This window comes from Artemia sp. Qi Xiang Cuo, chromosome 18 (genome assembly GCF_049724085.1).
Source record: "Artemia sp. Qi Xiang Cuo chromosome 18, ASM4972408v1, whole genome shotgun sequence".
Lineage (NCBI taxonomy): Eukaryota > Metazoa > Arthropoda > Branchiopoda > Anostraca > Artemiidae > Artemia > Artemia sp. Qi Xiang Cuo.
The window spans coordinates 26648-54023 of record NC_142811.1 but is presented as its reverse complement, the minus strand read 5'-3'; the positions used below and the strand labels follow the sequence as shown (position 1 = coordinate 54023).

At 35.3% G+C, this 27376-nt stretch overlaps 1 protein-coding gene across 1 annotated transcript in view; it reads left to right on the top strand.

The window, feature by feature from the left end:
* LOC148941092 (zinc finger CCCH-type with G patch domain-containing protein-like) overlaps positions 1-27376 on the top strand; it is a gene marked incomplete at its 3' end in the record, with an annotated part of 56486 nt that overhangs the window by 4403 nt on the left and 24707 nt on the right. The window contains exon 2 of the mRNA XM_089104577.1: positions 17384-17572. Coding sequence (XP_088960703.1) covers positions 17384-17572 — 189 coding nt within the window. The remainder of the gene's footprint in view (positions 1-17383; positions 17573-27376) is intronic.

Sequence of the window (27376 nt, the reverse complement as noted above, 5' to 3'; positions counted from 1 at the left end):
TGAGAAAGGATAGATCATCAGAGAGAAAAGGAGGTGGAGTAGCTTTAATAGTTAATAATAAAATACAATTCTGTGGCATCAACTTTCCTGATTTTGTAAATGATGTTGATACAATTGGTATCAGTGTTTGGCTGAATAATACAAAACTTACATAATAAGTTTTTATAACCCTAATGGCCAAACCACAGATGCCATGGATTTCTTTAGCTATATAAATAATTCTAATATGTTAAAAAGTATCATTATTTGTGGAGACTTCAATGCCCACAGCCTTTTGTGGGGGAATAAACCAGCAAATAAAGCTGGTAAGTTCACTGAGCTTATGACTTCAAATAATATTGAATTAACTGTTGCTACCCCTCCAAACCTGAATACATATTTCAACCCCAAAAGTGGCAGCTTCTCTACAATTGACCTACAAATTGTGTCATTAAATATTTTGAATAAAATTTATATAAATAAAATTGATAGTCTATGTACTGACCACTTTGCTATAGTTTGCTCCCTAAACGAACCTGCTGAAACCCTATCACACACCTCCAAATATATCACCACTAAAGCAAATTGGCCTATGTTCCAAAATAAGCTAAATGATGAAATTACAAGTTTCACCCAAAATTCATGCATTTCAAACACAACTGTTGACACACATGCTAAAGTTTTGGCATCTTTACTAACAAATACAGCTAATCACACTATCCCCAGGACAACATCCAAGAAAACCTTCCCTAAACACATTCCCAAAGCTTGGTGGACAAATGATTGCCAAAATAAATGGAGAACAAAAAAGGCAGCTAGGAGAACATTCATAAAAAAACCCATCACCTACTACATATTTAAAAAAATTACAAGCAGAATCTAATCTAAAAAGGACCATAATAAATGCTAAATACAACTACTGGAATAATTTTGCAAATAATCTCTCCAGAGAAACACATGAGCCAATTATACATAAAGTCATAAGCCGCATCTGTGGGAAAAAAGACTTCCCCCAACCCACTCCTATATGAGCTTATACATGATAATACCCATTGTGACAATGGTAATGAAAAAGCTAAGCTATTTGCCACTTTTTTTGTTAATAAGCTAACGTGAAATAAATGCAGCAAAATGTCCCCAATTCCTATGAACCAAAGTTACCAAATACGCCGAGGATCTGAGTATATAACCAGGCCATTCTTAATCTAGGAAATGAATAATGCAATACATCATATTAGGAACTAGACTAGTGGCAGCTATGACAATATACACCCTACATGGATAAAGAATCTTCCCCCTTCATACAAACAGGAACTTCTAAAATTTTTTAATCATGCTTGGGCATCTTCTATGTTTCCCAATATATGGAAATGTTCGTCCCTCCTACCAATCCTAAAGAAAAATAAACCAAAGATAACCCTGAGTCTTAGAGACCCATAATGATTACTCCTGTGATGGAGAAAATGATATATTACCGACTCCTCTGGTTTGTTGAAAAAAAATAATATGATCCCTCACACTCAAACTGGTTTCAGGAAACACCACTCCTCAACAGATGCTTCCATATTGTTAACAAATGCAATAAATTAATCATTCTCAAAAAATAATGTCCTAGTTGCAGCTTTCCTAGATTTTGAAGGGGCATATGACAATGTGAACCACCAAATCCTTTTAAACAAACTTGCAAACCTTGGATTACCCCGCAAGCTAGTATCTTTCATAAAATCTTTCATAGAATTGGAAAGTTTCATTTTTTGTGTAGGTTGAGCCTCTTCACCCCAAAAGACAATAACCAAAGGCCTTCCTCAGGGAGCAGTCCTCAGCTGCCTCCTCCTTGCCCTATATCTCTGGGACATGAACCTTCCCCACACAAATCTACGATATGCTGACGATCTGGTGCTATGGTCATCTGGCAACACCTTTGAGATAGCACAGTCATAGCTTCAAAAGTCACTTTTCGAATTTGAAAAATTCTCTCAACATTTAGATTTACCCATTGCACCTACCAAGTTAAAAATAATCCAATTTCACTGAAAGCAAAATCATGTTAATGCAAGACTAACCCTAAATGGAACTACTATTTCAGAAGATAATCATATTAATTACCTAGGTCTTATGCTCAACCAAAAACTTAATTTCCACCTCCACATTTCAAACACAATAAAAAAATGCTATAGAAAAACAAATATACTAAAAACACTTCTTTCCACACCCTGGGGAAGTAAGGAGAAAACCTTACTCCAGATTTGTAAATCACATATAAGACCCCATATTGGCTATGGGCTCATCGTCTATGGTGCATGTGCAAAGACCCAGATGCAAAAAATTGAAACAATACAAAATGATATAATATGTCTCATATTTGGTCTTAGGAAACCCACAAGCACCAAGTTTCTGCTTATGGAAAGTGGATTAACAACAATAAGGGATAGACATAGCTTTTTCTTGACAAAACATCTTACAAAAATTGAATCAAACAGCTCACACACCCTACGTAATTGGTTAAGAAATCCAGTCATGTATAGAGGCATTGCAGATGAGTATGCCAATATTCAGAAGAATTTCCCTGTACCGGCAAAGCCTATTGCATCTACTTTCCCCCAATCTCCTTCATGGAATTGGTCAATTCCCCTAATAAATACTGATTTCTCAAAGTGGAATAAAGATTTAACCCCCAATGCTTTTGTCCAGAAAAAAATTGCTGAAATTAATACAATTACTTATAAAAACAACTTCCAAATATTTGTTGATGGGTCAAAAATGAATGAGAAGGTAGCAAGTGGTGCTTTACTTCCTCACCTGAAAATTGCAATGGGTGAGAGATTGTATAATAATGTATCTATAATGTCTGCTGAGTTAAATGCCATAATCATAGCATTAGAACACCTTATAGAAAACCAACCTTTGATTGCTAATTCAAAAAATATTATAGTCTATTCCAACTCTTTATCAAGCCTTGAGTTGCTGGCCTCAGCTCTTCAGTATAAGTTGGACATTGACACTTATCATTGTCTTAGTATTATAGATAATCTTGCTTCAAGTGGCATAAGAACTTATCTTCAGTATATTCATAGCCACTCTAGTATAAGTGGTAATCATCAGGTTGATGAAATAGTAAAAAATGCTATAAATATTGACCAGCCAAGTGGGAGACCAATCCCCATTAGAGATATTTACCAATGGAGACTATCAGATATTACATTTAATAAGAATAATCCTGTCCTTTCCCCAATTCCCAATAAGTATTTTTCTAAAATTTATCATAGAATTCGTTCTGGAACAAATGGACTAAACTTTCTTGCATTCTCGTACCAGTTTCCTAATTCAAGTGGTTCAGTTCCCCTGTCCCCTCTTTGCAGGTATTGTAATATGAATAAAACAATTGACCACTGCCTATTTGAATGCAATATGCTGACGTCTGAACAACATACCTTGCTTTGTAAACTGTTAAAATGCTTCAAACACCACAAAATCTCACTATCAGCCAAGAGCTTATCCAACTATACCTGCACACAGAGCATAGAAATCAACATCTATCATCTTATATTTGAACTCCTTGAGTCGAAAGATCTACTGAAAGATATCTGAAAATATCTAATAAATGAGGGGCAATTAAGCCAGTAGCTCTGTAGCCCACAGACTGAAGCAAAAGGAAAAGGGCTAAATAGTATTACTGAAAATCCCGCCTGCTGTGAAACAGAAGAAGAAGAATATTGGAAGCTTCAGTGATGACGGTGGTCAACTATGGCTCTGGAGCATGGGTGCTCCAAAAAGCAGATGAAGATTTGCTAGGTGTTTTCCAGAGGTATTGCCTATGGATTGTTCTGTGTCCACAGCTGACTGACAGTATTTCAAAAAGTAGGCTTTTCAAAAAGTATGGTTCAATGCTGCTTTCTAGGGCTATAATGAAGTAAAATTTGAGATGGCTAGGGCAATTTCTGTGGATGAAGGGTGACAGATTGCCTAAGATTGTCCTTTTCAGCCAACTGTCTATGGTTAAATGGAAAGCAGGTTGTCTGCAGTTGGGGTAGGAGGATGCCATAAAAAAAGGTTTAAAGGAAACGGGAACTTCCTGGGAGGATGTAAAGAGGGAGGCTTTGAATAGATTGGGATGGATGAGTGTGCATAGCTGTGTTGTCCTCAAGCAGCTTGGTGTTGTGGTACTTCTTTACTAGTAGTAGTTTATTTCTGCTTATCTTTGCCTTAATCTAGTTCTTTTCTTTTCTTTGAAGCACTTCTTTTGCAGAAAAAGTATTTCAAATTAATTTCTCTCCATTTTTAATTGACACTGTTTTTTGTTATAGGTTAATACAAGGAATACCTATAAAGTTGTTTTTGAAGTTTCTTGATAATAATCAAGATTTTGCCTTGCTACTTATATTTTAGACCAAATTTCAATAACCGGTTTAGTATAGTTGAGCAAAAGAAGTCTGGACAGATAGGGGAAAATTATTCAAATAAATGCACTGAAGATCTGTATAATTTATGGCCCTACATTAGGCTGAAGCTATAGTGATCCCCATCATGCTACAAACTTGAGCATAAATTAATACTGATTGACTACTTCATTATAACAATCAAATTATGTGAATTTTTCAAAGTATTTTATTTTAAAAATAAATGCATTTGAGCTGATTTATGAAAAAAGGCTCTGATTTGTTGTTTTAGAAGTGAAAATAAGATATCAAGAATCAATGCAACCAGATTTTGCCTAAAGGTTTGATTCCCTTGGTGCTGGTATTTTAATCGAGGTGTCTTCATTGCTTGAGATTTTAAGCAGATTAACACACAAAAACAAATATTTAACAATAAAAATCAATACTACAACATTTGGTTTCAAACACTTCCTTAATATGCTTCTCTTTTTCCCGAATGTCAAAGTTTAAAATCTACTTTTATATTCCTATCCAATATTCCCTCAAAGTTTTGGCTGGATTTTAGGCTAATAATTCATACCACTAGCCATAACAGAGTTGCTGCAAATACGCCCTTTTTACAACCTGAATCCATATAGTGTCTTTTGATTTTATTCAACATCCCCTTCAATTTTTCCTGATAGTTTCATGTTAATGCCCTTAGCTGCACCTCAGGTGCAGGAAAGAGACATGTTTGACTACCTGGATATACATAGTAAATTTAGATTTATTTCAACATTCTTGAAAGTTTAAACTTGAAACCTTGGCCATCCCTCAGATCTTGCAGAAGCACAATTTTGACAAACAGGATGCACATATTTCTGTGGAAGTAGTTCAACATTTCCTGAAAGCTTCAACATAATACCCTAAGCTGCTTCTGAGACATGCAAATAGTGTCTTTTAGTTTAGCTCCACATCCCCTGCAACCTCCCCTAAAATTTTCAACTTAGTACCCTTAGCCACTCCTGGGATATTGCTGATAGCCTATGCCATTTTCACCCTTAGCTGCTCTTGAGATATTGCACATATGCATTATTTTTTGGCATAGCTGTGCTAGGAGATAGTGAACTATTATTGCATAGCTATGCAAGGAGTGAACCAAGTAGCTAATCTCTCATCAGGTCACTCAGCTTCAAGAATGTTGTTGATTTGTGGTACTTCTCTGGGTATTATAATGAATCTTTACAATTTGTAATTATTCTCAAAACCATAGTAAAATTGCTCCAGTTGCTGGTAGCTATCATTTTATATTGCAGTGGAACCTGTTTAAGAAAGTTAAAATTAGTTAATCAGCAACTCAATAACTCCTAGGCCAATCCTTCATCCACAGAATGTGACCTAGCTGTCTCAAACTTTCTCTCATTATATCCCTAGAAAGCAGTACTTTTTGTACAGACTATTGTTTGAAATACAGTGAGTCAGCTGGGTACCCAGCACAATCTGTAGGCAATTTCTCTGGAAAACATCTAGCAAATCTTTGTCTGCTTTTTGGAGTATCCATGCCTCAGGTCTATATTTGACCACTGTCATGTAGCTTCCAATATTCTAATCTTGGTTTGCGTTGGTAAGGTTATAAACCTAGAAGAGGCCCAGAGACAGTTAATTTCATAAAGGCAGAACCAACAGAAAACACAAAAACAGCTTTAACTTTCATTTTGCTTCTATTGTACAGTTGTATCCACCACTACCTTCTGAAAATGCACCTTCATTTTCAACTGAAGCACTGTTCCCAAATTCACATGAAGATTCAAATTTAAATTCAATGCCTAAAGTCTCAATTTCAGAAATTAGAAAGAAAGTTGCCTTGTTAAAGATAACACCAGTGGCATATTTTGATATTCCAGCAGTATTTTTAAAAGAATTGTTGATCCTCTTTCATAGTATTATACAATAATATCACTAAAACTGGATATTTCCCAAATAAAGATGAAAATTAAATTCATCAGTCCTATTCCAGAATCAGAAAAACACTTTTTTTAAGTGAAAGTAAGGAGCAACATTTAAATTTAAACCAAACAAAAATTACTCAGTATCAATCAATTACTCAGTATCAGTATCAATCTAGCTTTCATTGAGTGAACCCTGGATAAACATTTTGACTATTAACAAACCAGTGACAAGTTTATTTTAGGAACAGAATGTTATTGCAAGCTTACCTGGACCTTTTTAGAGTTTTTACAAACCTGTATAGCAAGTTTTTCTTTATAATAGAATATTCATTATAAGCTTTCAAGATTAGCTGACGGGCTAAAATTCCCCATGTATTTAAGGTTGGATTTTGGAGTGAATTTTCTCTTCAGTTATGCAAGCGGGTAATCGCGTATTTGCGCAGTTTAAATAGTACAAACTTTGGCCGTTCAAAATTGAGAGAGCGGTTTCTGTTTGTGATAGTCGATTCAAATATGAAGTCTTCTGCTATGGAACGGACGAAAGCATGATCGTGATGTCTAATAATATTTTACGCTATTCGATAAAGTATTAAAAAGCGGTAAAAGATGGGAGAAAAAATTTACAAAGAGCAATTAAGCTTTGTATCAAAGATTCAGATGGATTGCCAGATGAATTATCTGAATCCGTGCTATCTCTACAGACTGATCTGTAGGAATTGCGAAGCGGTGTAGAAGACAAGATCCGGAAAAAGTGGACAAAGAGTTTTCCAAGTTAGATATATCTCCATCGCAGTTTAAAAAAGAATTTTAGACACGATTACGCAGGCGGTTTATAAAGCAATTGAGATGCAGCTTCAGTCGAAATTTGAGCAGGTTGAAAAAGCTCTCAAGGATTTACGAGTGAAACTTGTTCAAAATGAGTCAAAACTTGAAAAACTTGAGTTGAAGTTGGACGACTTAGATCAGTCTGCCCTTCCAAATAAAGTCATTATCGCTGGGGTCATGACAACTGCCCGTGATCTCCCAGTACTAGGTGAGAAAGTTCTTGATCGTTTAAATTTGCAAGTGGGACTTCAGCTTGAAAAACCAATCATTAAGGGGGCTAAACGTCTAGGAGCTAATGATCAAGCTCTTGCCCCTATCGAACTTACATTGATCTCAGAAGCTGCAGCAGTCGAAATACTTCGCAATCGAAAAATAGACTCATAGACTCATAGACTCATTTATTTATAAACAACTATCGTAGCCGTGGCCGAAGCCCCGACTAAATGGCGCTGTTTAGTACATTACATAAAACTGGTCACTGGCGGTTTAAATAACTGACAAAAAAAGGCACGAAAGAATTGCTGTGACGGGTTGTTCGACACTTTGGCGGCACTAGTTGATTTTTATGGCGGGTGTTGGCGGTGATAGGTGCAGGAGGGGGAAGCAACGAACGGTGTTTCTGGGACGAAAGAAGGGACTGCCCAAAATTGCACATTAACTGTAAGCGCCTATCACGCAACGTTGGCAGTCGTAAGGTACTAAGGGCAGCCTCATAAGAGTTGTATTTCGGGCCTAGTATCACTTTCACTGCCCGTTTTTGAATGGCTTCCAGATCTTCACTTAGGTATTCAATATTATGAGCCTGAGGGCCCCACACAGGACACGCATATTCAAGGATTGGGCGCACATACGTGACGTAAACCGTCTTCAGCTGACTTTGTGAGAAACCCAGTCGGCGCAAGGTAATTAGCGACTGTAATGCGTAACTACCTTTTTTCACCAGACCGGCGATGTGCGCGCTAAATGAACAGTCGTCACTGAAAGTAACCCCGAGAATCACTGAGGTTGAGGTAGTAGGGTACCAAGGAACCGGGCATGAGAGGTCACGCTTAAGCGGATTAAACCTCATGACTTTTGTTTTATTCATATTAAGCTGGAGGTCATTAAAGCTACACGCCTCGAGAAAGGAGTTCCTGATCTCACTGCTGAACTGGGGATACACGTCTGACTTTTCAGCAAGATATTTCAGAAGTAGGGAGAGATCGTCCACGTATTTGAATCTGTCTTCAAACTCGAGGATAATGTAGTTAATTACCGCTAAAAACAAAAGAGCTGCCAGCTTAGTGCCTTGTGGTGCGCCACACGTTAGTTCAGCCCACTCAGAGTTTAAGTCACTAGGGAAGAGAGCATAGACACACTGACAGCGGTTACGCAGGAAGTCAACAACTAAGAGCAAAATATGCTTCCTAGCGCCCATCTTTTTGAGGTTATTTGCTGCTGTATAGTGGCGGATCAAGTCAAAAGCCTTACGATAGTCGACTAAAAGCAGGTCAACGAGGCTACTGCCTTTGTCCAACCACTCGGTAATCAGGTGGTAGAGACGTACTAGATAATGCGTCGTACTACTCCCTTTCAAGCAGCCGTACTGAAACGGATCTAGGGCTGGCTGAACTTGGGCTAGGAGCTCTCTATAAATAAAAGATTCAGTCACTTTAGCCATATTAGGCGTAATAGAAATCGGACGAAGCTGATTGCAGGACTTCGGGTCTTTGACTTTAGGTAAGACGCGGACGTAGGCTTTTTTCCAAGCACTCGGGAAATGCTCAAGGGTTCCCGCGTCTTTGTTAATGAAGCGTTAACTAGGGAGAGGCAGGAGGTTTTCAAGCTTGCTTGCAACAGATTTGAAAATAAGAATGTGTGGACGATGTGAAAAATGGCTTCATTTTTGTGAAAGATGGCTTGGAAATTACGCCATGCAAAACAATATCCGATGTGGTTTAGATCCTCAATTTAGCTTATGAACCTTCACTGTTAAAAACTGAAGTTTTATTTAGTTTCTCTGTGTTTGTTAGTTATATGGATGGAGTTCAGTAATGTTCTGAGTCCCGTTTATACTTAGATACAATACTTAATGATTTGACTTGGAATGACAAAGACGTACAATAAGTCAGAAATCTACCGGATTGTAACTTTTTGGATGAGCCTTTAACTAATGAAATTGAGCAATGTGAATTCCTGATAAGGGTATTACATGTTAATGCGCAAGGATTACAGGGTGCATGTAATGAACTTAAGTTCTTGTTAAATTCTAGTCCTAAGGATATTGTAGCTGTATGTGAAACTTTTTTGTCGCAAAAGTCTCCAATGTCTATGCTGTCCCTTTCGGGTATGAAATCTGTTTCAAGGTGTAGGTGCAAAAGGTGGCCAATTAATTTATGTTCGACAGGATTGGTCTGTTAATATACTTGACGATTTTTCAGGTTGGGAAGAAGGTTTATGTGAGACTATTTGTTGAATTACGTCCCATTGGCTGCGAACCTTTTATTTTTGGGTCAGTGTATAGACCGCCATCAAGTAACCCCAAAGAGTTTTTTTTAGATTTTTGAGCCCCTAGTTGTAAAACTTGGTGGATGTAAAAAACCAGCAATAATTTCAGGTGATTTCAATTTTGATTTGTTGAATTTAGATGTGGCTTTTCATAAAAAGTTTCTGAACATTATGCTGTGTTCAGGACTTTTTCCAAGTATTTTGCTACCTACAACAGTAAGAAAGACTACTGCAAATTTGCTGGATAACATTTTCTTTTCTGGTGTTTCTTTTAAAGCGATAAAGTCTTCTGTTAGCATATGTGACATGTCTGATCATTTTCCAGTAAGTTTTGTTTTAGATGTAGCCCAAAAATTATTTCAACCTGCATTTAAAAAACATAGAAATAAAAATTTTTACCGACAAAAAAATTGATTGATTTTTAAGCTTTTGCGTGAATTGATAGATAATCAAGACTGGCCCCCCCATTTTTGATTCAAATGATGTTAATGATGCTTTTTGGAAATTTATCCATGATATGATGCAGCTCCGAGATCCAGTAGCATCGACAAGATTTTTGCACGGAAAGTTTTCAAAAAAATTTGACCCGTGGATTAGGGATGGTATTTTGACGTCACTTAAGATGAAAAGGAAAAAACATCGTCAGTATCTGGCTGCCCAATCTGATGTATTTGATGAGGAATATATAACTTATAGATATAAACTGAATTCTATTATAAGATATGCTAAAAGAAAATATTTTTCCGATAAATTTTTACAGTATAAGTCAAATATGAAAAAGACATGGCAGCTAATCAATGATAAAATCGTACCAATCATCGTTCGAGTTCGGGAGTTAATTGTCTTGAACTTGATGGTTCAAAAGTGACGGATCCAAAAGAAATTTTGGATATTTTTGGCAAGCATTTAAGTACTATTGGGTACTATTGATTGTATTGAGTACAAATAGGCAAGAGAGTCAGTCAAATGATTTTGTTGTTGAAGATGAAGCACCAAACTCATTTGATTTATCTGAAATTGCACCTCAGGAAGTTAAAGGACATATAATGAAACTAAAGCAAAGTTTTTCATTGCATGATTTTGGGTTTTCTACACAAATTGTGAAACAAATAGCTCCTAATGTTGCCCCATTGTTGGTGCATATTTTTAATTTGTCTTTACTAAAAGGAGTTTTTCCGGATCTTTTAAAAATTCCCTGTGTATTAGCTTTGTATAAAGGTGGTGTTTCTATGGATCCTTTAAATTATAGAGGAATTTCACTCTTATCTGTTCTTAGTAAAATTTTGGAAAAATATTGCTCATAAACAACTTCACAATTATTTATGCAATAATAAAATATTGCATCCTTTGCGGTATGGATTCATTAAAGGAAAATCAGCAGAACTAGCAATACATCAGCTTTTAATCGAAATAAATAATGCGCTGGACACTGGTCAGGGTGCCTTGGCTATATTCTTGGATGTGGCCAAGGCGTTTGACTCTGTGGATCACCATCTTTTACTAAATAAATGAAAAAAATATGGGTTTTCTTCAAAATCTTTGAATTTTTTTGCATCTTATCTTGCTGAAAGAAAAATTGAATGCCATGATAGTAAAAATGGAATCCGATCTAAGTCATTTTTCGTAAATTGTGGGGTTCCTCAGGGCTCTGTTTTGGATCCTACCCTATTTCTTCTTTTTATTAATGATTTGCCTGTGTTTCTTCCAATCTGCAAAATTGTTATGTTTGCGGATGATGTTTTGATTTTTTCTTCCCTTTCAGATTTAACACAGCTTTTCTTGAACATCCAAAGTACTCTATCAACTACTTCAGAGTGGTATTGTCAAAACCTTCTTCTATTAAATGAAAGGAAATGCCAGTATATGCTATTTTTACAAGTTGGTTCAGTCAATTCTGATGTTTTTTCTCTTTATTTGAATAATATGGAACTGAAACGGGTACAACAGTTTAGATATCTTGGGATAATTATTGATGAAAATTTGTCATCTCATGAACATGTTAAAACTCTATCGGTAAAAGTTTGTAGGTTTGTTGGGATTATGTTCCGTCTCCGCCATGTTTTTCCGGTTAATATACTTAAATCAATTTACTTTTCTTTGGTCCATCATTTTTTTCTATATTGTGTTTCAGTGTGGGCTTTAAATTTTCCTTCAGTTTATAAACCCCTTCAAATTTTACAAAATAAAGCGATAAGGATACTTTTTGAGATTGATAATAGGTCTTCTATTACTCATCTTTTTGGATCAGCTGGAATTTTTTCTTTACATCAACTTCATTTCAGTGCAATATCCCAGATATGTCACAATTACGTTTTTGGCCAGTTAGCATCATATTTCCATGGAATTTTCCCTTTTAACTCGCAGCGTCATTCATATCCGACATCAATCAGGTTCAATTTCTCACTCGAGTTTAGGCGAACAGCTAGAGCAAGATTTAGTTTGAGGCATATTGGTCTGAAGGTGTGGAATTTTATTCCCCTGGATATTAGAGAGTGCGCTGATTACCAGCAGTTTCACAGAATTCAATTTATTATTAAATTTATTATTAAATACTACAATAAATACATAAATACACTTAAGCGCTAGAGGTCCCAAGAACCATAGCTTGTAGAGGATCTCGTATCAATCACAAACTGTACACTAAACAAATCAGGGAAGCAAAAAAAAAAATACAATAATATCTCAAAAATATAAACACAATGCGAGAAAAATCAACAAAAAACAAAGAACTGCTAAAAAATAACCTTTGACTTAATTTTATCCGAACTTAAAATTGCCTTTAATTTGTTAAAGATTCAAACAATTATTGATATTATTAAACGACAGGGTTTAAACCTCATTAAACATACCAAGAGAGGAGAAAAGAAAAAAAAACTATATACAGAAAAGCGGAAAAAACAGATGAAGCAAAATTAATAAAGAAATACAAAACGAAATTACTTCAAGCCTTAGAGAATATTTTTCTGCAAAGGGAAGAAGAGTTTTTGATAAGAGAAAATCTACCGGGGGTAGAGGTCCAAAGAACAAACTCTATATAATTTGGGTACATACGGACTCATGAGGAAACTCTTTTAGGCAATCAACACTAGCAAACAGAGTACCAAAGTAAGGAAAGGCACTTATGTGTTAATGCTCGAACAAACTAAGATATGACATTTAGAGGAAGCGAGAAATGGAAGGCTCGATGAGCTAGTTTTAGGTTCTGCTTCTTGATAACCACATCTAAGGCATCTAGACCTGTATCACTGTAAAGATCAGCTGTAGGATAGAGTCGGGGTAGGCGAAAAGTTGCCTTCACCGTTCTATTCTCTACTGTTTGGAGTTGCCGAAGGGAAGAATGGTTAGTATTGCCCCATACAGTGTAGCAATAAGAAAGATAAGGAAGGACAAATACAAAATAAAGAGAAAGCATTACATCAGGAGGAAGAAATTGATTGGCACGATGAAGCAAAGACACTTGACGAGAAATTATAGAATGTGTATAGGAAATATGAGTTTTGAAAGAATGAAAACAATCAACATGCACACCATGAAGTTTAACAAAAGAGCACTGGGGAATTATATCAGTACCATAAAAAACAAAGATTGTTGGAGAAGGTTCAGACATGTGGTATGGGGTTCGAAAATGAATAATGCTACTCTCAGAGCTATTCAACAGCATCCTGTTCTGCTCACACCAATCACGCACATGGTTGAGCAGAAGCTGAGCCTTAGACACAGCAGAGGGCAGATCATTAGAAACCACAAAAAATTACTATCGTCTGCAAACAAAACAGTGTGGGTATCAAGGTTGGGAGATGGAGGAAGGTCATTAATAAAAATAAGAAATAGGAGTGGTCCCGAAACTGAGCCTTGAGGTACCCCTTTGGAAACTGAGGCTAGATCAGAATATTTCCTATCGTAACACACAAACTGAGATTTATTAGACAGGTAAGATTTAAACCATTCAAAGGCAATTCCCCGAACTCCAAGTAGAGACAGTTTTCCCAGTAAGACAAAATGATCTACCACGTCGAAAGCTTTATAAAAATCAAGAAATAGTCCTAGAACACAACGACCCTTGTCTATGTTAACACGCACGAATTCTGTAACGTCAACTAGAGCACATGCAGTAGAGAGTTTAGTTCGGAAGCCATACTGGTGATCAGACAGAACAGAACCGCTTCCAATTGAAGCACCAGTAGACAGGAATGAAAAAAGCCTCTTATGCACAACTTTTTCAAGTAGCTTTGAGAAAATTGGAAGAATTGATATAGGTCTATAATTTGACACTAAGATGGGGTCACCCTTCTTAAAAAGAGGGAGTACTTTTGCAATTTTAAACGAATCAGGGTATACACCTTTTGAAATAGATAGAATAAAGATATGGGTAAGAGGTTCAACAACATAAGAAGAAACAGACTTAAGCACATGGTTTGTTAGTTCAAGCGCATCAGCTGTGTTACTGCTACTTAAAGAAGAAATAAAATCACAGATCTCTATGCTTGTACAAGGAGTTAGAAAAATACTTCTCTCAGCTGGTGAAGATTTACCTAGTTTAGGAAAGGAGGGGGTCTTAACAGTTGGTAGGGTGGTAAAGTAAGATTTGAAGGCACTAGGTACAACTGCTGTTTCAATAGTTGAACTATATGCATTCTTGAAGGCAGTAGGCTGTTTCTTTGATTGTTTCCTACGAGATAAAGCTTCATTAACTACACTCCAAACTTTCTGTAGATTACCTTTGCATTACCTTTGCATAAATCATCAGGATCAAGGCTTTTGCAAGCCAGCTTAAAAAGCTCTGACTTCTGCATTGTTGATCTCACAAGACTAGGAATGGTGAGGAAGTTTATCTCTGAGAGTTGACTTTGGTTTTATTTACCTTGTTTGTATTTGGGCAGTTGTCCAAGAGGCTTGTTTCTGTTTTTTTTTGTTGTTTTTTTTTCTTTGTTTTTTCTTTTTTTCGTTTTCATTGAAATTGCTACCAGTGTTTAATAGTTTGTTGTAATTTTAATGCGCTCAATTATGCCACTAGGCATGTGCGCAGGTGTATTTTGTAGCGTTATGTATATTTCATAACTAAATATCTATCTATCTATCTACTCTGTACATGAAAGGGCTGCCCATTCCCCAATCTTTGCTCTTTATGCTGAAGTCTTAAAAGTTCTTTTAAAATATATCTCATTCAAATTCAGTAGTTCTTATGTTTTAGGAGCCGTATTAAAGAATTGTGACAAAAGTCAAACTTTAGAATAAAGAGAAAGGGGAAGACCCACTCATTTACAGAATAATTTCTGCTCTTTTGATGTTTTAATGCTGTTCCTGACTTTTAGTTGAAAGAGTTTTTTTTTTAATTTCTGACTATTTTAAATTAAAGCTAGAAAATCCTCTTTCCTTTCCTCTATGTAAAGTATTCCCTGGAAAATTTCAACCCCACATAAAATCCTACCCGTGGAAAATCCCTTTGCAGAAAATACACCCCCAAAATTTCTATGTATTTCCTAATAAAAAATATGCGAACAACAGGCTAGTTATATGACCTACAGCCTTTTCCCCAGGGTCTGTGGGGGGTCATGTCATTCTCAGATGCAACTTATTGGACTTTTCAACTATGCTGTATCAAATGGCTGTTTTAAAGTTTTAATTGGATTTGTTCAGGGAAAAATGGGTATGGAAAGTAGGCTAGGTGCCCTCCAATCTTTTTGATCACTTAAAGAGGGCACTACAACTTTTGATTTCTGATCAAGTGAGCTATCTCATGGTCTTCTAGGATCACTGGTTTGATATGATCACCTCTGGAAAAAATAAACAACAACAAATAATTTTGCAACTGTCATCTTTCTTGTGTCAAAAAAATGCTAAATTCTTTTATTTTTGTATATAGGAGCCTGTAATCTCTATAGTAGAATTATCTAATGTGCTGAATCTGATGGTGTGATTTTCATTAAGATTGCTTGACTATTTGGAGGGGTTTCCCCCTTTTTCAAAAATTGGTAAATTTCTGCAGCCTTTTGGCTTTACACAAACTGTTTGAAAAGATGCAGTTAATGATTTTGCTGATATGAGGCTGATTGCTGTTACACCAATCTTCTGGCAAGTTTATGAGAGTTGTGTTGCTTTTTGGATAAACAAAAATATCTTTGAGAAGTAATTAATAAGGAGACTGCATTAATAAGGTAGACTTCAATAAAACAATAAAAAATTTATAATAAGAAAATAAATGAATAGATAAAAATGACTTCTTTCACCAGTCTATTAATATAAGTCCTATATGAACTTCTATTTTCGGCCAGGCAGAGAAGGTACAGCACGTTCAGTGACGTGAAATTGTCTTTCCATCTCTTTGGGGGGCATCATCAAGGGCAAGAACCATATACACGCCCTTCAAGGGCTATCTTTGGGAGGTGAGTTCTTTCCATAGGCTTGGTGTGTTCTAGCCATCTAAGTTGTTACAGTTTTTGGAGTACAATTTTTAAATTTGTTTTCCAAATTTTTCAGGTTGTTTCAATTTCAGTTAAATTGAGCCTGCTGATATTTTGTATCTGCTGCTTCTCAATAATTTGTAGATAATGTTGTTGACTGAAATTTTAAGGTAACCAATAATTGAATTGTATTAATTAGAAGGTTTAGTTGCTGAATTGATCGATTCAAGTAACCCCTCCATTGTGGATTACTTTTAAAAGCAACTGTTCCAAAGGATCATAATCATCTTCTAAAAGATCTTCTTCTAAAGATCATCTTCTAAAAGACTCGCTTTATATTTTAATTCTATTGAGAATTTTAGTTTTCTCTCCAAATATGAAGAAGTAGCAAATAACAATTATGATCAGGTTAATGTACACTGTTATAAAGGGTTCATTAATGCTATTTTTAGTTTTCACTTTATTATGATTGAGACGGTATAGTATCCATTTCAACAAGGACCTTAGGCAAGATTTAAGTTAAGGGTCTTAATTTTTTTTTTGTAACCATTGTAATAAATTTCAAGGTACTTGTATAATATAGCCCCTGCCTAATATTCTTCTAGTATGTTTCTCTGACGCTCAGTCCTAATGAAATATACCTAGGTATAATAAAAATAGAATACTTTAGAAACAAATTTGAGTTATATATTTGCGCATTACGGGGGGTGGGGGTGGGGTAAAGTATAGCGGGTATGTATGCCTAATGTGATAGGTACAAGTTTTCTGCATATTATGAAGTAAGAATTGTTTTCTAACTTCACACTGCCCAAATAATCCCCCCGCCCCTAATGTGCATATATATAGCCCAAATTATATATTTTCCATCTATTCTGTCACTTCTCTTTGTCTTGTCTTGCGCTAATCTGAAAGAAACTAACGAAAAAAGCTGATTCTATAATGCGTCAATGAATGAACAACTTGGGCGGTAGAGGCTATATTATACAAGGCCATATCATATATCATACCAATTTCAGATATGTATTGTATTTAAAGAATTGTCCTTTAAACAGGAAAAATATTAAAACGAAACAATAGTAAAAAAAGAGAAAAACGAGGATTATACAAGCCAGTGAAACATATGAACTAAAATGCAAATATTTCGGTCAAGACCTCCGCTTGACCGTCCTCAGTGCAGGATAATAACATCAAAATTACTAATAAAACTCCATGGATACTATAAATTTTTTTTTTTTTTTTTCCAACCTTGAAACGAAACGCAACTAAAATTTGAAGACCCTCTCCATGTAACGGTGAAATTATTTAGGAAAAATATTGTTTTTGAAATTTTGGAACTTGTACATTTTGATAATAATAATCAGGCTTTCTTATATTATTAATTCTATAGCTTCAAAATGTTGAACTTCTGGGCCAAACAGCCTCTGGAGAAGATCTTGATAATTTAGGGAAACTAGCTGCTGATCTAAGAGAGGTCATTTCACTATCAAAACAGAGCCTTGATCTCCTGAAAAATCCGGCAAAGGGAAATGAGAATGTCATTGAAGACCCATTTGAGCTTGAATATGCCAGACTGAAGGTTGGTTTTATTTTTATTATATAAATCAATTTATATAATTTATTTATTCAGATAAATTTATTCAGAAACTCATTATCATAACCATGAAGCGATGGTAAAAGAGAGGGGCCCAAGACACACGCTACATTTTTCACCGAGCATTCATTTTGCTGTTGCTACTCTAGTATGTAGACAGTAAACATTCCGTCCTCTCCGTTCCCAGGAAATGAAATTCATTTATGAATTCCAATTTGGTTTTCGATTATGATGTACCTGTAATACGTTTTTATTATGATATGTGATATACCTATATGTGTATATAGCTATATTTATATAAAAAAAAAACTTTTCGAAAAATAAGTTTTTCAAAGAAAAGTAAAGGCCATTTTAAACTTAAGCTCAGCAGATACAAGTACCTGTTAAAACTCAAACTCAAAACGAGCAGAAATTCCTATTAAAGAATAAATGAAACCCAAAACGAATAGAAATTAAATAAACAATCATAGCAAAAACATACAACAAGTAATAATATAAATGAATAAATAGATCTTAAAGAGAGTAACGCTTAAATTGAATATGAAAATCAAGTGTAAAACGAAAAAAAATATTTTCCTATTGAAGTATAAATGAAACTTAAAACGAACATAAATTAAATAAACAATCAATGCAAACAAAAATACAATAGATATTAATGTAAATCAATAAATAAATCTTAAAAAGATTGAAACTTAAATTGAATATGCAAATCAAGCTTGAAACGAACAATAATCACCACAAACAAGAGTTTGGGTATGACCTTCTCTCACTGTAAAAGCCTAAAATCTACTGCGTCATTGGCGCTTTACTGAAAATCAATTTTATGATAAATATGTTCTTTTGTACTTAATATTGAAAATAAACATTGAAATTATAGTAACATTTTGAACTGATAAGCTTTCAGCAATTAATATCATTATACATCAAATATTCAGTTTAATTTATTAGCTCTTTTTAAAGTTGTTTAAGATGAATATAGTTTCACTACAAACAAGTGTTTGGATACTGCCTCCTTTCCTAACTGTAAATAAAAACCACAAGCCTACTGTGTCACTGGCGCTTCATTGAAAACGAATTATATTACAAATATTTTCTTTTCCAGTTGTTACAGCTTTGAAAATGAAAATAAAGTGATAATGAAATAATTTCTTGGACAGATGGATCTTTCAATAATTAATATAATTATACATCAAACATTCAATTTGATCTTGTGTATACTGTTCCAGACTATCCAAGACGCATATAGTTTTCAGTAAAGCGCCAATGACGCAGTAGGTCTTAGGCTTTTACAGTCAGAGAAGGAGGTAATACCAAACTCTTGTTTGTAGTGATTTTTGTTCGGTTCAACCTTGATTTGCATATTCAATTTAAGTTTCACTGGTAAAATTTATTTATTTATTAATATCTATTGTATGTTTGTTTGCATTGATGGTTTATTTAATTTCTGTTCGTTTTAAGTTTCATTTATACTTCAATAGGAAAATATTTTTTTTCGTTTTACACTTGATTTTCATATTCAATTTAAGCGTTACTCTCTTTAAGATCTATTTATTCATTTATATTATTACTTTTTGTATGTTTTTGCTATGATTGTTTATTTAATTTCTGTTCGTTTTGGGTTTCATTTATTCCTTAATAGTAATTTCTGTCATTTTGAGTTTGAATTTTAAAAGGTATTTGTATCTGCTGAGCTTAAGTTATAAATGGCCTTTACATTTTTTTGAAAAATTTATTTTTTTGAATGTTTTTTTTTTAATTAATTTTTGTTCGTTTCTGATTGCAAAAAGTTTCAAGTTTTTAAAAATTCCTTATTTCAAAATCAAACTTTAAAAAGAAAAAAACAAATATTCATTAAAGTATCAAAACTGGTATCAAAGTAACAATATCAAAGTGAAATAATGGGTTTGTGTTAACCTCGGAGTTTTTATTATCTGATGTTTGAATTATTTTTAACAAAATTGCTATCTCAAAATTTTTGTACGTTTTTATTATATGTGATATACCTATATATGTAAATAGCTATATTTATATAATAGATAGATAGATAGATAGATCGTGTATTTCAAAAGCCCAAGAGCCATATACACACAAAAATTATTAAAAATAGAAAAATTACAACAGAGGAAATTACGAAAGACACATTAACATGAAACATAGCGAAAAATACCTTCTGGGAAATTACCAAAAATATAACTTTAATTCCATATAATTATTAATAATTAATTTTAAAACCTTTCCTTCTTTCTAATCCCTTCTCTATGTACACACCAATACGAAATTTTATTGTTGGATTTCTACTTTGTAAGATTTTTTGAAGCAGCAAAACAATCACTTGTAAGGAATTTTCCTTTAAATCAGAGAGAACCAGACACTTTCGGAGAAAATGGTCCAAATCTTCGTCCTCATCCCTACAATGAGGACACACATACTGACCATCAGGATGCACTATCCCCCTATCGAACACCATTTGCCTGCTCTGGATTGGAAGGCAATTCGCCCTATGTTGAATCCATCGACATAAAATCATAGCCGGTAAATTAAATTTCCTCTCCAAAACTAGGTTTAACTTGATTATAATGATTCAATGTAGCAGAATTTAAAACCAGCCCTTGCCAGTACTGAATTTCTTGACCCTCTAAGATAAATCATACCTGACTTACTGAATTTGTTAGTAGATCAGGGGAACCAAGACCATCCTTCCATAAGTAAGCCATTCCCACTCTTTCTATTAATGACCTAGTTTAGGACGGCCATGACGTCTCTAAACAACAGCTCAGAATCTGATAATGAGCAGCTCTTACCAATCTTCCTTAATTGCACTTAAGGAACCTCAACTAAAATCTAAGCATCAAAATAGACCTACGTAGTTCTAACGAAAACAGGCCCATATCACCTTTCAGAACCTGTGAATGAGTTGTCTGATGTAATCTAAACAGTCTTTTATAATACTGGAGCTGGAGGGACTCCAACTTCTGTGCCGCTTCTCAGCTCCATATTCTAATACTGGTAAAATTTTTGTATTAAATATTCTTTTATGCATTTTTAGGTTTTTAATTCCCATTATCGTCAGATATCTAAAAATTGCAGACATGGCCACTTTACCTCTATTAATTAGTTCATCAACATGACTCTTTAAACTTCCATTTTCCGATAAAACAAATCCTAAATATTTTATTCTTTTACTTACTTTCAGTTCCTTATTATTAAATTTAAATTTATAATTATCTTCGCCACTTGTTTTCCTTTTTTTAAAAATAACAACTTCACTCTTTTCAACATTCAGCCTTAATTTTTTCATCTGCAAATATTCTTCTATAAGACTCAAAAGCGTCTGCAGATCTTGCGGTGTGCTAGCCACCAAAGCAATGCAATCATCTGCAAATAATAGTAGTGATAGTTTATGGCTCCCTAGACTAACATTCGGAGCCCATCTATTCTCTAGATAATCAACAATATCATTTATAAAAATGTTAAACAATTTAGGAGAAAGAGTGCTGCCTTGTTTTACACCCAGCTTAATATTAAAAAACCTAGAAAACCTGTTACCAACTAACACGATTCCACTCTCACAAATATACATACTCACTATCAACGTCACAAACAAATGAGGGAGGCCAATTCTAAACAGGGCATCCTTTAATAGCTCTCTGTCGACACTGTCGAACGCCTTGTGGAGGTCCAGAAATCCCACATAAAGACAAGTTTTTCCCTTTCCGTATTTATCAATTAATGCCTTTAAAATAAATATTGTATCTACCGTCCCGTGCCCTGTCCTAAAACCTCCTTGTTCTTCATGTATTATATTATTTTTATTTAACCATTTAGAAAGCCTTGTATCTAGTATTTTCTCCATTATCTTACTTAAAGCAGGGACTAGCGCTATTAAACGATAATTTATTTGCAACTTAAGGTTACCTCTCTTAAAAAGCGGCATAAGCAATGATCTCTTCCACTCACTTGGCCATTGTCCTGAAGTTAACACCTTATTACAAAGAAAAACGATTATCGACATAAAAATTGAAAGAAAATTCTTAAATAACGTTATTGGTACACCATCAACACCCGCAGCCGAACCTCCTTTTAAATTCTTGAATACAAACCTCATCATTACTCACTTCCCCTACTAAATCATAATCATGTTCCTTCATGGGATAAACAACCATCTCGTGTGGTATGTGTTACCTCTTGTAATTCTGTGCAATCATCTTCCAAGCTTTCTAGATAATCAGGCCATGAATTGGCGTCTGGAGCCACCTGTGTGTTTCCTTTTTCATTTCCAATATCATACCTTATATAACCCCCAAAGCTTACTAAAATCCTTATTTCTAAGATAGTTTGCAATATCCAATTTCTTCTTAATTTCAAACTCTTTTTTTCCTTTTAATTAACCTTTTATAATCTCTTCTTTTATCTTTATATTCGGCTAATCTTAAACTTTGTTCTTCAGGTTTATCACATTCTTTTAAAAGACTCAATAAATATCTGACCTTTTCCTTCATTAACTTACAGTCCAAATAAAAATATCGCTCGTTTTTATTTTCGTTTTTATTCAGATTACACGATGCTGCACAACTGCAAATTATTTCATTTAACTCCATAATTATACCATGTATATCTTTTCCATTTTCTTCTTACGCTTTTAACTTATTTTTTATATTGCAGCTTCCTAAGCTCCCTTTTAAATTTCTCAAAATCATCATCATTTGAATCATATCTAATTCGTTTTCCTAAGCCCTCTTATCTAAGCTCTCCATTAGATAAATTTCTAACTCAAGGAACATCACCCTGAAGATTCTCAGTCTTCAGCTCCAGCGTAATAGCTTTTTGATCGGATCCAACTAAATCTAGTTCATCAATATCAATTAAGTCAGATACAAATTTTGTACTAATCAGTACATAATCTACAAAATTTTGAGTTTGGCCTAAAAGGCAAGTAAACTTGACCAAACCCTTATAATTTCCAAACCTTCCATTCGAACTGATCAGACCATGTTCCCCGCAAAGTGCCAGGAGCTTTCTTCCCCAAACATTTATTTTTCTTTTTTCATCCTTATTACTTCGCGGTAATCTACAACAAATTGGGACCAAATCCCCTAAATCTGGGATTAATAAATCTGGAACCTCAACCTCAACGCCGGTATAAGCATCGAAATCCCCCATCAAAACGCACTCAAAATCACTATAACTTTCTTGTATTAGCGACAATTCATCATCTGAAATTTCCCAAGTATTTTCTCGATTATAAGAACTATTTTGTGCAGGGATATACACAACGCCCCAAATTAATCTCTTCCTACATTTAAAAAAATACTCAGCCAAAGTAAATTTTCAGATCTACTATTAATTCTTTCATAACCAAAATACCGCCATAATGTCTATTATTTCTTGCTGGTTTACGCACAACCTGTTCAACCAAATACCCTGGAAAAGGTGATATAGGAGAATGATGGTTCCATGTTTCAATAAACGAAATCACATCAAACGAAAGTAATTCATCATATAAATAAGGCAACTTATCACGTAGTCCTTGTATGTTCCATGACACTAAACTCAGTATATGGCTCTTTATTTCCTATGCGTCTATGCTTTCTGCCAGTGCATTAATATCACTAGTTATTTCTTGGAGTTTCTCTTTCCTGGCCTCTGTCGAAGAAAAGGCAAAATGGTAATACTCACGGCTGTGACTATTAATATCTGTTAGCACTCGCTGACTATTATCAACAAAATCACGGGAAAAACCACTGCGAGGTCTTCTGTTAAGTACTTTTCTTGGAGAATGGTTTCCTTTGGGTGCCACGTTACGAGTGCCTAGACGATGTAGGTCATTAGGGCTAATAACACCACTAGCAGGTCTTTTAGTTGCTGATAATGCCTGAGAATAGGCTGTTGATGGTATAACTGTCTCGGCATCGCTATTACTGGCATCACTATCTAGCCCCCTCGGGATAACAGCAGGGTAATTTGGGAGTCTAGCACTAAGGGGTGGACCAATATTTTTAACTGGCGCCAAGTTACATTTAACCTCAATCACAGCCTATCTATCGTACCTGAATAGTCGGCCTTGGATAAACAGCTTGTCACCTCGTAGCATTGCATCACGGCCGTCGTTCTGTGCAAGATTCATAATTTCCTTTAAGTGTTTACGGGCTTCTCTCTGCTTAGCTGTGTAATCTGGGGCCACTGATAGACCTGCCTTTCTCAATAAGGAACTATTTCTTAAGATGTAGTCTCTGATTTCGACCGAGTTTAGCTTCACTACTACTGGCCCTGATTTCAATCTAAAAATGTCACGTACATCACATCGACTTATTTTGAGAGAAGGCATAGCACGGTTTAATAAATCCATTATCTCTTGCTTCAAAGTATACTCGCCATGGTGTTGCGGAGTATAATTATAAATAATCAAATTTGTTCTTTTCTGCTCTGTTTCGAGCTGGTTGGCTCGTTCAGATATGATTACTAGGTCTGATTTAACATTTTCCAGCTCTTTTTTAATTTCTTCATTTGTCTCAGCATTTCTAGATAGCTGTGTACTTTCTCGCAAAAACTGGGCATTTTGCATTTTCTCGGCCTCTAATGTTTGGTTTGTCATTTTCACACTTTGGATCTTATCGATGCACACATGTAATCCTTAATTTGATCTAGTATTCTAACAAAGCGATAAGTTATTTTTTTTGTTTTCGAAAAACATATTCACAATTTTGGCGCAAAGCCACACACAGGTAAAAATTGGTTACGCACGCTGTTCAGATTTAATCCTTTATTTTATCCGATTGAATTGCTCTTAACTCTCTGAACTCTGAATCAATACTGTACCAATAATATAGGTACATACATAATATGTATTTACCTATATTATGTGTACAATATACCTGTGTGCATATAATGTATGCATGTACCTTATGCGATATACCAATATACCTAAACTCATATATATATATATATATATATATATATATATATATATATATATATATATATATATATATATATATATATATATATATATATATATATATATATATATATATATATATATATATATATATATATATATATATATATATATATATATATATATATATATATATATATATATATATATATATATGTGGCGTATCCAGGATTTCGTTTCGGGGGGGGGGCCGTCAGTCTACCTTTTTATAGCAGTCATGTGAGCAAGAAAATTATCTATCATAGTGCAAGATTTCAGGCGGGGGGTAGCTAGGTAAAGAAATTAAAAGTACACACTTGTCATTAGTATTTCTAGTTGTAGACTTTTTTTGTTTGAGAATGGATGACAAAATTTTGCCAACAAAGTCATGGAACTGCCACGAAGCAGCAGAACTTAGAAGATATAAAAAAACAGGTGCATTATTCCTCATATTTGCCTATAGGAACCTTGTTTTAGAGAACCAAATAAATAAAAATAATATTATATCAAAAACAATTGCCCAGAATTTGGTTTCGGAGGGGTGGGGGCCTCAGTCTACCTTATATAGCAGCCATGAAGGCAAGAAATGTATTGATATTAACATTGTTTACAGAGGATGAAGCACAATTAAAGTTTAAAAAACAAAATCAACTGCACTTAGAGAAACGAGGAACGAAAGACGACCTAACATCTCACAGTAACAGCCGCCGATCTTTTTTGGCTGCAAATCGATCAAAAACTTGGTCAGCATCGACCTGGATATCGTGGTTCAGGGTCATGTGAGCTAGTCCGTTCAGACGCTCCTCGCCCATTGAGCTCTGCAGATAAGTTTTTAATCGCTTTAGACATCTAAAGCTCCTCTCAGCAGAAGCGGTAGTCACTGGTAATGTCTGAAAAATCATCAAAAGCCTTCGAATGCATGGGAAAAATTTTGCATCGCATAACGCAAGAGTCGAAATTACAGTTGATGGTTTCTCAGACATTCCGAGCCACTTCTGTTTCCAAAGGACTAACTCACATTCGAGCGCACGTCTACCCCCGTGAAATCTCTCGTAAACAGCAACAGCGTTCGCAAATTCATTAATATTTAATGACTCGCTGTTAGCTGGCAAAAGCCTTCCAATTTTGAAAGATGCCTCCTGATGGCGCAAAAATCTTTGATCAAGTTCTTCAATAAGTGAAGCAAAGTAAGTTTCGGACAATGACTCGCGATAAAAACCATGATGGACTCATTATCGTTGACGGACTTTCAGCGGATAGACCTTGGAACAGCCGGAGCCACATTTAACTCTTGTGCAAGCTCATAGACTTTCTGAAAAATTGTTTCAAAATTATTTTATTTTGACTGCAGTAAAGTATCAGAACATAGCTTAATATGCTGACAGCACTCAACTAAGTCTAAATCTTTGGCTTGCAGCGCCTTAGAGACAGAGAGCATTATGGCACTTACAAACTCTAGCATAGCCATCGTGAACATAAAGCTAAATTCGGTTGCTGCTGAAACCAACGCATTCGCTTTTGAAATAGCTTCCGTATCGCACCGTATGCTACCAACTATTTCCTCAAGTACGGAAATAATCGTACAATACAAAGACATAAAAACTAAAATGCAATCGTGACGCTCCACCCATCTTGTTTCCCACAACTTCAGAAGCTCTCTCACAGAACTATCGGGACAAACGACAGCGACCGCTTTTACAAACATATTCGTTCTTTTTGGTGAGGATGATAAAAATGATATAATCTGCTGTATAGTAGCAAAGGTTGACCTAACAAGTCCTACCCTACTAGTTTTACATAAAGCCAAATTTAAGCTGTGCGATGCACAGTGGGTGTAGATCACATGCGGATAAATTTTTCCTAATTTCTGCCTGTGCACCAGAATAGCAGCCTGACAAGTTGCTGGCCCTATCAAAACCAACCCCCACAAATTTCTTCATTTTTAAGCCAAACGCAATGCATTGGCCGATGATTTGTTCTGCTACTGCAGAGCCGGTGAGATTTCCGCAAAAAGAAAACCCGAGAAACCGCTCTTCAAGTAAAGCACGAGTTTCATATTAGTATCTGACACCAAGAACTAACTAGAACTAATTAGGCTTGTCAGCATGTATACCAATAACTGTACAACGAACCTGAAGAATACTTTGACGCTATATGCTGATGACTGCAAGCTCCTAGGACTGGCCCAGAACGACCTAAATCTGTCAACTATGCAAGAAGATCTGGACAGACTATATAGATGGTCGTTGGATTGGTGTCTACAGTTCAATGCCTTAAAATGTAAAGTTCTACAACTTGGACGTAATAATCCAAAACTTGCGTATCACATAGGAGACTCCTATCTTGAGGCAGTCAGTGAGGAGAAGGACATGGGGGTTATTGTTGACAATGAGCTGAAGTTTCACTGCCACACACGAGCTCAAGTTGCAAAAGCAAACCAAGCCCTTGGCCTCATAAAGCGAACATTTACCACCAGGAAGTCGGGAGTGATTACGAAACTGTACAAAGCCATGGTCCGTCCTCACCTGGAATTTGGCATGGCCCTAGCCTCTCCGTTCTATAAGATGGGTGTGAAAGTACTTGAGAGTGTCCAAAGAAGAGCAACTAAGCTTATCTCTGCATTCCAAGACAAATCTTACGAGGAACGTCTCACCTTACTCAAACTCCCTACCTTAGTATACCGTAGGAAAAGAGGAGACGTAATAGCAACTCGTAAGTTGCTAGAAAATGACCTATTAAGTCATGTCTTTTCCCCGTCCTTCTCAACTACCACAAGAGGACACACCAAGAAGTTGCAGGCCCCCGTTGCATCAAGCGAGAGCGCAAACAGTTCTTCTCAATCTGTTCTGTCCCAC